A 13000-nucleotide genomic window follows, 5' to 3' on the forward strand; every position below is an offset into this window, starting at 1 on the left:
GGGGACCACCATGTTTATTAAAATACTGTTTTATTTCCATGAAATTTTGTTTTATTCACCTCTGCTATCCGAGCATCGGTGGTGTGATTTTGTAAAGTCCTTGAGATTGCTTATTCCTCTTAGAAGTAATCAAGTTTTATGAAACCAGTAACCTGACAGAGGCTCTGTACCAGCCACACCATAGAGCATGAGGGAGGTTCATTTTATGGTGTCAGCTGTGACCCAGAGTCAAGGAAGAAAGGTCAAGACAAGAGGCTATTTTTTGACAGCATTTCTTATCCTCAGCCACGTTGGGCATACAGTCAAATACCAGTTCATTTCACTGTGTCTCTTCCCTAATTCCCCAGTGCTGAATCCTGAAGCTTCTTTTGGTTTTGTTTTGGTTGTTTTAGTTCTCTGTATTATCTCATGCATGGATTCCAAGCTTGAGCCTTGCTGAGAGACTCCTGCAGTTCACAACCTTGTTTTTCTCCAGTTTACCTTAACTGATACCAGTTCCAAATTTTGAAACCTGAAACTGACTACAGTCCTCATTAGTCACAATTTTCTATTTAGGAGATGCCACCACACCACTCTTGTACAGGTATTGTAAGCAACAAGTGACTGGAAAATGATAAGTTGTTGAACTTTACCTTGCCATTCAGTAGCTTATGTGTAATGAATTCTGTTCTTGCCTGTTTTTACCCAAGAGCTAGAAAAAATACAAACAGCTGCTCTGATAATGTAAGCAATGTTTGAATTTTTAGAATGGACTGAATAGCAGAAGATTTGACTATGAAGATGAGAATCCAGTGGGGGAAGATGGGATTCAGCAGATGTACCCCCTCTACAATCAGATATGCTACCAAGACGGGAGTCCTGGCAAATATCATCCAAGCCATGACCTGGAGAGAGTCTACATCAACCCACGGGAACATTACGTGTGATTGTCCTCTTTCTCCAGTGGTGTTCTAACAAATGTTTATTCTTAGATTGAGGGAGAGAAACTGAGGCCAATAGGTATGATTTTATTCTGTCTCATATAAAACAATCCCAGTCTAAGTATATCAGAAGTCATGATGAATGACTTGGAGCCAATAGCACATTTCTTCCTTTCATTAAGAGTTTCTTAATCACCAGCTGTGTTTGTGAACTTGACTCTAGCTTTGTGTGTTTCTGTGATGATGGTGTTTAACTACTAACATTTGGCCTACAATGGCATGTTCATTTAAAAGTAGAGCATCTGCCTGGTATGACAGCAGTGATTCTCCAGAACGAAAGGCCCCTGCTGGGAGTATTAACCTCACTGGATCTCAGGCAGACCAGCCTGTTCATCTGTAACTCAAATGGCCAGGAAAAGGAGCTCAAAATCCATCTCACTAATTATTTAGTTGGGATTTGGCTTTTCCTGACATGCTTAATACAATTAAAATACCTACTTACAAACAGGAGGCCTGAGAAAAGAGGCAGAATTTGTTGTTTATCCCAGAAACAATAACAAAAGGCAGTTCAGACCTTCAAGTCTGTTGGTTTCTTTTAGACTCTTGTGATATTGTAATATGCGTTCCTTCTTGATCACCAAGGTCCTGAGGGATGCATATTTCTTGCTATTATCGGCCTAGTCTTGATGAGCTGTGTGCTAACCAGGGTTCTTCTCTTACGCGGTCATTGTTCCCACAGTTGTGTTCTTTATAGTCCAGATTAGCCTATTTCCCACCTATTAAATTCTAGAAGCCCTGTCTAAATGGTGGACAGCCTTGAGCCTTGAGCCCTCTTTTCTGTGGTGTTGTATATGACAGGCTCAGCTTTCACTACTGAAACTTCTTTCAAACTAATCCTATCCACACAGGCTTTGGCTACCCTTTGCATTCTTCAGACTTTTTATTGTCTGTGTTTTATCTACCTCAGAAAAAAGCCTGCTGGAAAATCACCATGAAATAACCCCTACTCTTAAAACCCAGGTAGAGAATTTGAAAACCTAAAAAAACAAAAAGCGCCTTTAATATGGCATATGTGCTAAACCCACATGTGGTCCTTGATCCCTCTTCCCCTACTTTAACTGGTCAATAATAAGAGTAAAGAGATACTAAAATGCAAATAATACAGTGACTGACTTACCAGTCTGGAGTTTTCTCACTTCCCTTTGCCAGCTTTTCCTTGATGAGCTTGAAGGTAGCAATTATAGTGGGGTGAGCAGAGGAAGGAACACAGGTACATGTGCAAGTGTCAATCATCTGCCCTCATATCTTAAGAAAAGCATTGCTTTACTATGTGTTCTGGAAGATTATGGGTCTGTCACAGATATAAAAAACACTGCAGACTTGTCATGTATTAGGAAAGAGTGACATAAGCACTAAAATAAAATAGTACACGTTTCCAACCTAAGCTTCAAGGGAATAGGAGAATATTAACATAGATTTCTAATGGGATACCAAAGATACATTATGATTCACGTTTTGCTGGCTCTAGTTCTTGCTTGTGTGTTTGTTTCCTTTCTTCAGTTACCATGCTTTGTCAGACAAATTATCCAGGTTGTTCTACAGTAGTAATACACCACCCCCCTCCATTACCTGGGTGACCAGCAATTCTGTAAAAGATGGTAGTTACATGGAATCAAAGGGTAAATTCCAAGGACCATCATTGCTGTTTCACGATGTTACCTCAAGAGTTAGTGTACTGCCCTTGCTAGCAAGCTGACACAGAAAGATACCCAACTTTATTACTTGGAATCCCATCAGTGAGTTAATGTAACTGAAGGTGTAGGGATCCTTGCAGTTGTTTTCCAACAGAAAGATGACTCTAGTCAGAGCTCTCCTTGATAAGGAAGTGTTTTATACATACTAGATGTTACAGAGGAGGATACTATGGTGCATTGCCTTCTTTAGTGAGCTTTAAAAATGTCTTACACATTGGGGATGGTTTCTAGGTGCTGCTGGGAAGCAGGTTGTTGAATTAGTGTCACAAAAGTAGACCCTGGACCCAGAGGGGAGTTGAGATGTCTTCATTTGCACTAGGGAAAGAAAGTTGGAAGCACTGAGTTTCAGAGCCCTTTGACCTGTCTTCTACCCTCCCTACCATCAGGAAGCCACTATTGCAATTTTTAACATTCTCAGTGTAGTTATAGAAAAGAAATCTCAGGATGTAGACACTTCTCTCAACAGCCAGCTAGTTCAATATCCTCTTTGCCTCTCTGCCAGCTATGATATTTCTTTAACAGACTGGTAGATTTTATAGCTGTTGGCCCCTTACATGGGTCACAGAAGCTATATAATTGCTTATCCTGGTGGCTCCCATCTGTTCTCTCTGAATCCTGAGTGGAATAGAGCTCAGTATTTTAAAGGAGCTTTAAAGGGCTTTGATCAGCCAGCCCCCTCAAGGAAAAAATGCCATCCAAAATTAGCCTGTTGATCTCTAAATTTGGAGGCTAGACCACTTGACGATGGCCATTTAAATTTGGAAGTTAGACTCTTAAAGGTCAGTGAGTGAGGCTTAAGGATATAAGCCACAGCTGCTACTAGATACTCTTCCCATAACTGGTTTATTAAAACGCACTGAAACAGAAATAAATCCCCAGAGTGCTTATCCACTTATGGTTGCAGTTTTGCGTTTCAAGGGGGAGTGTGCATGCTCCATCTTAAACACACAGCCTTGATTGCCTATTTTGTAGGCGGCCCAAGCTCCAGGGGCGTGCATCATCGCTGCAGTAGCAGATCACCAGGTCCTTTGCACACCACACTAAAATAAAGCATCTGTACCAGTTAGGATTGCTCTGACATAATGGGATAAGAATTTAGGTTAATTCTTAAATGGCAGTGATTTATTTTCTATGAGGACTCCCCTATCCCTGGCCGCCTTATGTGTTCTAAAATTGAAGAAGTCCATGCTCTTTAGGACATGTAATATAAAATTCTTACCTGTGGTAGGCCTCCCTGTAACATGCACATAGTAGATACTAAAGAAATGTGCTGTAAACTAAATGAACTGGTCCCCTCATTAATTTTTTATGGCCTTGTTTACTCATAGGGATAATATATTTTTTCATCCATCTTTTGAGAATGATTTCCTAATTCCTCTTTCACAGTAGTGTAAAATTTACTATTTTGTTTTTCATTGTGCAATTTTCTCCTGCAGTGTGCTGGTCTCTCAGTGCTGTTCTTTATATCCAATAGAGCCTTTCTTCAAGCCTCTTTTTCCCTGGGGCATAGAGGATAGACCATTATACCAAGAATCAGAAGAATAGGTTCTACTCCCACTTAATCTGTCTAGGACATCAGTTGCCCCTATCTGTAAAGCGGAGATTGTAATACTTTCCCTGTCAGCCTCTCAGAAATGTGGGGAGAGTTAAAGAAGATAATAATGGATGGGAAATTGTAAGTTCTCTTCAAATGAAGATACCCATGACTCTATTACTGTTGCATATTGAACCTGAACTCCCAGCACCCTTGCCAGCATTTTGAGTACCATAGCGTCTCCCCAGGGAGAACCAAGTGGCAGATGAAAATTTCAGTTCGAGCTAATTTGAGTATAGCCAAGTGCAAGTGGAAGACATCCCTTTTCTATAATAAGCATTTGTCATATGGAAAGCTTGATATCTGGATTTTAGCCTTTTAAGCTCTGTTGACCTGTGGTTGCTCTTGTTTAACAGATTACTGCTAATAATAGCTACCATTATTGAGTGTGTAGTATGGACTGGATTCCAGGGCAAGCACCTTACAAGAATCATCTCACTGACTAGAACCAAACTCCTGTTTTGTCCCCTTCCAGGAGACCCTGTGGGGACAGAAAGGCTCCCACTCCTATGCTGCACACCCACAGACCACACTAATCATCAGTCAGCTGTTACTTCTTTTAAGTCTGCTTTTGGGGAGTGGTGTTAGGGAAGAGGCTTTCGTGATTTTTTTGGAAAACAGAGGTGTAAGAGGGTACATGGAAGAAAACCATTAAAAAAATGTTTACTGAGAAGAAAGCAATTGCATGTGCTCGTTTTTACTTACTTTTCAAACTTCTCAAAAAGCTCAGAAAGAGTCTCATACCCATTAGATTAACCATCTCTGCAAAAATAACCAACCGAATAATTAAAGGCACTCCATCCCAGTTGGTTCGGTCTTAGAGGGCACAAACTTCTAACATCTCTTCCTCAGCTTAGTAATTTGATATACTTACTGCCCCTTTGAGTTTGTTTCACCTTTATTGAACTCCCAGGGGGTGGTGGCACTCTTACAGTGGACAGCTAGAAAGAGAGCTGGCTCTGGTAGAAAGCCAGAAGAAGAGGAGGAAGGATGTGAAAGTAGAAATGTCAGGGCCCCCACCTGTGGTTCAGCTCTATGCTTCTCTTGTTCTGTGCTGAACTGGCAACACCCTTCATCCTTGCGCCATTTACAGACTACCTAGGAGGACCAGGGACTTCCGGTTCTTCTGTTAAACTAGAAACTGCTATTTGTAAGCCTACTCAACTATGGACTATGCCTGGATGAATCTTATGGCCCCTGAAAGGTACTTGTGTTCCCTCCATTAAAGAAAATTGTTGTAAGTTGGACTTTGCCAGTTTGGTCACTTGCAATTATTAGGTGGTCTAGTGGCCTTCAGTAGGTAGGGGTTGGGTGAGGGCTGTACGTCTCCTCCCCACCAACCTTACCAGGTGGTATATTACACTGAAATCAGATTTTAAGCCAGTGTCTGCATCATTCATCTTTATAAACACTCAGGCACCAGAACAGACATCCTGTACTAGTCAACCTGTCATGTAAGCTTGAAAGAGTCCCCACTCCATTCTTTTAGAGAACCCAATGGTATCTTATGTAAAAGGGTTATTAGAAATGAATCCAATAATATTACAGCAGATTTGGTGTCAGGCAGCCTGATTTCTGTTCAACTTCTAGACATAGAACAGGTTAGTAATCTAGGAATCTTAGGGCTAGTGGGCTTGCTAGAACTTTATGCCCTCTTCGTGAAAGGGATGGAGTGCCCTATGGTATTTGGGCCAATCCACATACATTTAACACCACTAACTTGACCACTGAAAAAAATCACTTACTAACAAAGTCTCTGGTGCTGAGTTCTTGTGGTAGTAGCCTCTGAAGTGACTTGAGTTTTTCAAATGCTAACTAACAACTTTTGGAGGGTGTATTCCCAACTAGGAAACTTTAAATGTTAACTAAACACTCCTAGGGTGTATATTAAGACCAATTAACATGTGCCAAAATAATTCAAATTACATTCAACATAACAATTTCTTAAGGATTCCTTGTGTTATCACACCTTCACAGTGGGGTAAGGTATATTCACTGCTCTAATGTCAACCACCTGCTGGCATTTCTCCTTAATAGTGACAGCCTTTTCCTTGTTAGAGGTGTGTGTGTGTATGCATCAGAGAGAGAGGAAGACAGACAGAGGGGAGAGAAGCCAACTTAAAATTCACAGTTGAAAAAAATTTTGGAGTTCACACATACAACAGAACCCTCACATCTACAAACATCTCACTATTTCAGGCCCATTTTATTATCTTTGCTTTTGCATTATCTCTGTAAAAAGGTTAGAGGTAGGAACAGAGGCCATATTTACCTTGACAGTGGAAATATATAAAATATTAGGTTTATTTCTACTGTATTTCCACTTATTAGGTTAGTTAGTCTCTACTCACGTTTGTTTGACTGTGGAAGTTTGGAGCTGAGTAGACTAGAATAAAAGAGAATGTCAAAAATTCAGATGACACTAAACATCTTTTTATCAAACATTATCAACTGAGACCATGATGTGGAAGTTCCTTCTATATCTCAGGGAGAAGGGAAACCACCACTGACAAATAAAAGGATTCTCCATTGGTTGGGAATAAATCACTTCCATTGGTCCATTCTCCAGAATAGTCAGTGTTTGGGGGCTAAAGCCATGATATATATCAAATTACATACCTACATACCTCCCTACACCAAAAAGCTCTAGTTATATGCAGTATCTGGTACCTCTAGCTGTGAGGTATAGGGATAAATGCCTGAGTTTCAGGGAAACAGATGTTGTGAATATTTATGGAAAAAAGCAGCATCTCCGTGAGTTAAAGGTTGGCAGGGCCCTGTCCTTTAAGTGCTCCCATTCTAGAGCTGTGTTGTTTACAGTTGCCACTTGCACATGATTTACATGGCATGTCCTTTGGACCCAAGGAGATAGACTAATGGACTTGAAGTTATTATTAGATTACAACTGCCATCCCAAACAATCTTCAGTAAACACAAAAACCAGCTTCCTGAGATGTTTCAGTGTTTTACTCCATCTAGAGGCAGGAGACTGAACAGTTCCCTTCTTGAGGTTTTTCCCAGCCTTACCATTTAAAGATTTTATGATCAGGTTCCCTGTGGCCCCAGGACACTTGGTATCATGGCCTAGACCGGTTGTATTTATTATCATGGCACAGGACTGAACTGTAAAGTCGATTAGAGGAGGCCTCGAGGGAAAGCCCCCCTGGGAATCCAGAACATCAGATTGGCTACACTGGCTTAGAACTGTGGCCTATCCTGCTACAAATATGTCTGACACCCATGAAGAAATGTTTTATGTGTCTCCTCCAGAGGTTAGGAATGAACTTCAAACATTAGTTATGTCCCTTAATAACTCACAATGGGTCTATAAAGCCCAGGGTTCCACTGATTCCCAAATGCATGGGCACCACTATTTTGGTTTTCATTATTCTTGCCAATAATGACCAGCTTTTTTTTTTTTTTTTTAAATCCACCCTAACACATTGATCAGGCTAAGTTAATTTCTTCTCACAAGTCATGTTGATGGCTCCATGTCCATCATATTTTAACTACAGGCAGCAGTATTTTGTCCTAAATGCATTGGTTTGCACTTAACCACACCGTGACTCATTAATGCCTCTTTTTTCACATGGTTTCATGAGAACTTATTGCTGTATTCCCTTCAACTGAGCATTTCAATACCCAGAAGAGCATTTGTCATCTTAGGTTTCACTGTGTACTTGAAATTCCACGTCCTTTGTAAAAAAATGTTAAGTAGGTGGTGTTGCTACTGAATCCCTGGATTATTCCACTTGTCTATCCAGAAAAGTTCCTGTTTATCCTCTACCTTCTGTTTCTATTTCTAAGCCGAAGCTTAAGACATAACATCTGCTCCAGCCTATTCATTTTCTATGTGGTCTTAACCTCTTAACTTCCTTACTTCTCAGTTTCATCCCTGTAAGTTAGTACTTTCCACCTCACAGAGGTTTTATGGAGAGGGGAAAATAAGATGTTTAAGGGTTGTCTTCAAGAGAGCTCCTACTTTTAAAGTGATTTTATAAAAGCCCCTTGGCTTAGAAATGAGAAACTCTATAGCTATTATTTTTTCCTATCCTTGTTTTGCTGTTTTTATTTCTGGAAAGTGATCTCTGTCTGAATAGAGTCTGTACCCTGGTTTTAACTTTCTTCCCATTACCCCCTTTCACACTGAAATTGTCCTCTCTACCTTGTCCATCCTCTGAACTTTTTACCTACAGAGCCAAAACTAGTTATCCCACAACAAATCCCACATGCTGTTACTTCCATGATTGAATAAATTAATGTCCTCCAGAAAGAGGCATCTGGCTCTGGACATAAGAAGTCAGAAGGTAAATGAGGTCTCACTCTGGCACTGGCAAGATCTCACCATGGTGCCTTGGTTCTCCCTGTATAAACTAAGGTTAATTCTGCTATTTCACAGCACCTGGGTGTTATGAGTCTTGACAAACAAAAAAAAAATGATGAAAAGTATTTTTCAAATGTCCTGTACTATATAAATGCGTAGTGAATAATCTGGAGAGTCCTCGGGTAGAAATGTGTTCTTGTGTAGCTCAATTCAGATTACTAATCCACCCATTGTTTTCAAAAGAAATGTTTTACTAACCTGTTCTTTTTCTTTTTAAAGTGAAAATTAGTTTCTAATCATTTGAACTATTTTAATTTTTCCGTATGGGAAGAGATCAATAGTATACAGAAAATACCCAAATTGTATTTTAAGTGTTAAAACTGAAAGGGTTTCATAACAATGTAGTGGGATAAGGAGGAGGATTCTAGCTCAAATGTGGCAAGAAATAGAAATACTAAGATTAGCTTTGATTTTGAGATTGTATTATAAATAGATGTTAATGTGGTTGTTTTTAGATACTCTTTATTTTTAAGTTACCAGAAATTGTCTTTTATTTTTGAAGTTTTGAACTATGTGGTTCTTGACATGTCTTGAATAAAGCTTTTATCAAGTAAACTTTTTCATTATCAATAAATCAAATATTAAAATACATATAAAAATTAATAGCCTAATTATATGACTGTAAAATTCAAGATTTAAAGAACATCTTTTATACAAATAGTAGATTTCTATACTGGAGTCCTTTTAAAAAATGATTTTAAAAATAGTAATAGGAGTACTTTTATACTTCAAGCAGTATTAGAAATATTTTTAAAACGTGACAAGTTACATATTATTGTAATTGCTTGTGGAAAACTTAATACTTTTTTAACGAAACTAAATTTATTCCACTTAAATAATTGTTCTTCATTCCTGATTAGTCCTTAGGTGTTAAAATGTCCCTTCTTTTATGAAATGATATCGATGCTAGATGGTAACTTTTTAAATGTTCTTATTTTAAAGAAAGAGTTGACATCTCTGATGGATCCCTGTATTTTGTTTTAGGGATGGATGCTTTATTGGTCTGTGAAATCTCAAAATCTAGGAACCATTTTAAAACAAACAAACCTTTTATTGAGATACCATAATTTTCATCCTCTTAAATTGTAAAACTCAGTGCTTTTTAGTTATTCAGAGAGTTGTGTAATCATCACCAAAGTCAATTTTAGAATATTTTCATCACCCCAGAAAGAAACCCACTCCCAGCTGCTCCCTGCCTCCATTCCTCCTTCCCCTTCCCAGTCCCTGGCAACACCAGTCTACTTTCTGTCTCTGTGAATTTGCCTGTTCTGGACATTATATGTAAATGGAATCCTATAATGTGTAGGCTTCTTTCACTTAGCATAGTGTTTTCAAGGTTCAACCATGGTGTAGCATTTATCATTCATTTCTTTTTATTGCCGAATAATATTCCATTTTATAGATACGCCACATTTTATCCATTCATCAGTTGAGGGACATTTGGGTTGTTTCCACTTTTTGGAAATAATTATGAATTATTCATGTACAAGTCTTTGTGTGAACATATGTGTTTATTTTTCTTCCATATATACCTAGGAGTGGAATTGCTAGATCATATGGAAGCTCTGGCTTAACGTTTTGAGGAACTGCCAGACTATTTGGCAAAGATGCTGCACCATTTTACATTCCCACCAACAGTGTATGAGGGTTCCAGGGTTCCAGTTTCGCCACATCCTCACCAACACTTGTTGTCTGTTCTTTTTGATTATAGCTGTCCTAGTAGGTGTGAAGTGCTATCTCATTGTGTTTTTTATTTTAATTTCCCTGACTGCTAATGATGTTTGTTTGATTTCTACAACCCATTAAAAATGTAAAGCCATTCTTAGCTCATGGGTCATATTGAAGGCTGGATTTGACCTACAGGTAGCCAACCTCTGACCTAGAGGGTAGAATTAGTAAACAAAAACATTAAAGCAGTATTATGAATACACTCTGTATGTTCAAGAATGTAGAGGAAAGTGTGAGCCATTTAAAGGGAGATGTGGGATATTAAAAAGAATACATGTGGTAGGGCACTGATAAATCGGCTTGCTGGATTTAAAAAAAAATTTGGTTTGCAACATTTGTTGATTTCCATGGTGTAAATACTCTGACCATGGCCAGCGTTAAGCTATCGACATGACACCACTGAACTTGAAGTTGGGAAGGGACATACACAATTGGCACCTGCAAGCTGGTGCCAGCTGACTGTAGCACACTGCTGACATAAACCGTCTCTAACTGCACATATGACATAGAGTAATCAGGAACTAGAGCTACCATCTACCTGGCTGTCATCGGTCTTCTCCTCGACTCCTACAACCATTAGGAGGGAGACTATCTCCCTTCCTATTATATTATTAGACTCCCAAATAGCCTTTGACTCTTTCTCAGCCTTCATTACTCTGGAATCATGGCCACATTTCCACAAGACAGATAGGTGCATACACATGCACACTCCCCAGAATGTCAAAAAAGTGTTGGAATGAAGTCAGAGCAACAAAGGGGAACATGTTACAATCCATCCAGAAAACTTACTGGAAAATATATTTTAGTTGGGTGTTGAATGGATAGGAAATGGCCGGTAAACAAAAGAGCAGACATATTCCACACAAACAGATGGTTTGGGCAAGAATTCAAAAGTGGGAGTCAAAAAAAAGTTTGATGAGTCTTCATGTTTAGATACAGAATCATGAATTCTTGCAATCGGATATTTTGCCTCTGAATTTCTTCTCCCCAAAGGTTCTGGGGAAAGCCTCAACTTGAGATTTATGCTTTTACCAAAAAGCACCACATAAGGAAAAAAAAATTCCTTCTACACCTGAAATTGCTGCAAGAAAGCTCTAGAGAAATTAGATGGCAAATCATCCAGAAAATAAGTAGTTCATATCTCAGACTTTAGCCCTTTGAAATTCTAGTCTAACATGTTTCCAAATTGGCATTAGTTCATGAACCGTGATTAAGAACAAGCCAGCCCTCTTGCCCACAATCTCCTGCCTCCCTGCTTCTAAACACTTCCCTTCCTACTGATGGTAAAGCCCAAAGTTACAGTGATTGATGCTGTTGACCAGTATTTGTCAGCTCAAATCAAAAGCAAAGCAAAAAGATGCTTTGCTAGGCAGAAGTGGTCATTATGTTACCTCACCTGGCTGCTCATTAGGATAACTGCATCCACCTGCCTTGCTAGGCAGTTGCACACCTGGCCTTTATTGTGTGGGATTCTATCACGTGGAGTACTATCCTACCCCCATTTGTGGTGCTTTCATCATTGCTGAACACCTTAGTGATGCCAAAGCTCCTCGCTAGCATATTCCTGATGGCCTTGGTACATGGTATTTCCTCCAGGCCTTTCTTTGGTTGGTTTTCAGGCCTCACATAATATATAATATATCTACTCTGGTATGTTCACATCCTGAGCTCTTTAATTCTTTCCTCCTCAATCTGCCAAAACATTCTGGCATTCCAACTTCACTTAGTATATGGGCCATTGCTTTTTCCATGCTTCTAGGTACCATCCTAGACACCATGTCCTGGGGTTCTTGCCAAACTGTAAATCCTGTATCTCTGGAGTGTGTTCCCAAATCAATAAACTCTCCCTCATCCAGTCTTACGTTCCAGCTCCTCTCAGTCAAGCAGCCTCAGAATCCAGTCCCACTGGTACAGCCCTGCGTCTGCCAGGGGATGTCGGCTAGGCCTTGCAGCTTCTTTGGAGTAAAGTCCCTTTTCTCCCTTATCAGGCCCAGCATGACCCTGGGTGATTATGTTGGAACTTAATCCTACTTAGAGGCCTAATAGCCAGGAGGAGAGGTAGAGGCAGATCTTGAGTAGGGCACTTGCTGTCTTGAAGGGGGGCAGTGGTGTCTGTATTGATTCCAAGCAAGAGGGAAGTGCTAACAGGCTCAGAGAATTCAGAGGAATTAGAGAACAAACAACAGCCCCGATTTGCCCAGGACTGTCACACTTTTATCACAGCAAGTCCCACATCCCAGGAAACCCCTCAGTTACTGGAAATCAGGATAGTTGGTCACTCTAGGATTCTGGGGATTCAAATTTTTCAGGGGAATCTTCCTAGATATTCCCATCCCAAGTGTCAGGACCTCCTTTTCCCCCAATGAGTAACAGGTCTGCTTGGTTAGGTATTTAACCGTCTCTGGAGATCAGCACTAGATTTACTCCTGAGCTTGGGCCTCAGCTGCAGGATATGAGAGCCTCTTTGTTAACTACCAGGGAGATCCTCTGACTTTCATATTTGACTTTCCATTGCCTATTAATTGCCTGCAGTTTTCCATTATCTTTTTTGTATCAGCGGCTCTTAGCAAAACTCATGTAATCCCACTGTCCTTATAGTTACTATTTCTCCCTTAGGACT

At 39.8% G+C, this 13000-nt stretch overlaps 1 protein-coding gene across 1 annotated transcript in view; it reads left to right on the top strand.

Moving 5' to 3' along the window:
• Nucleotides 1–9207, top strand: part of NECTIN3 (nectin cell adhesion molecule 3) — a 137985-nt gene extending 128778 nt beyond the window's left edge. Inside the window, exon 9 of the mRNA XM_061194158.1 lies at nucleotides 747–9207. Within this exon, the coding sequence (XP_061050141.1) occupies nucleotides 747–926 (180 nt within the window). The 3' untranslated portion in view covers nucleotides 927–9207. The remainder of the gene's footprint in view (nucleotides 1–746) is intronic.
• The last annotated feature ends 3793 nt before the right edge of the window (nucleotides 9208–13000 follow it).

Source organism: Eubalaena glacialis, chromosome 6, assembly GCF_028564815.1.
Source record: "Eubalaena glacialis isolate mEubGla1 chromosome 6, mEubGla1.1.hap2.+ XY, whole genome shotgun sequence".
NCBI classification, from domain to species: domain Eukaryota; kingdom Metazoa; phylum Chordata; class Mammalia; order Artiodactyla; family Balaenidae; genus Eubalaena; species Eubalaena glacialis.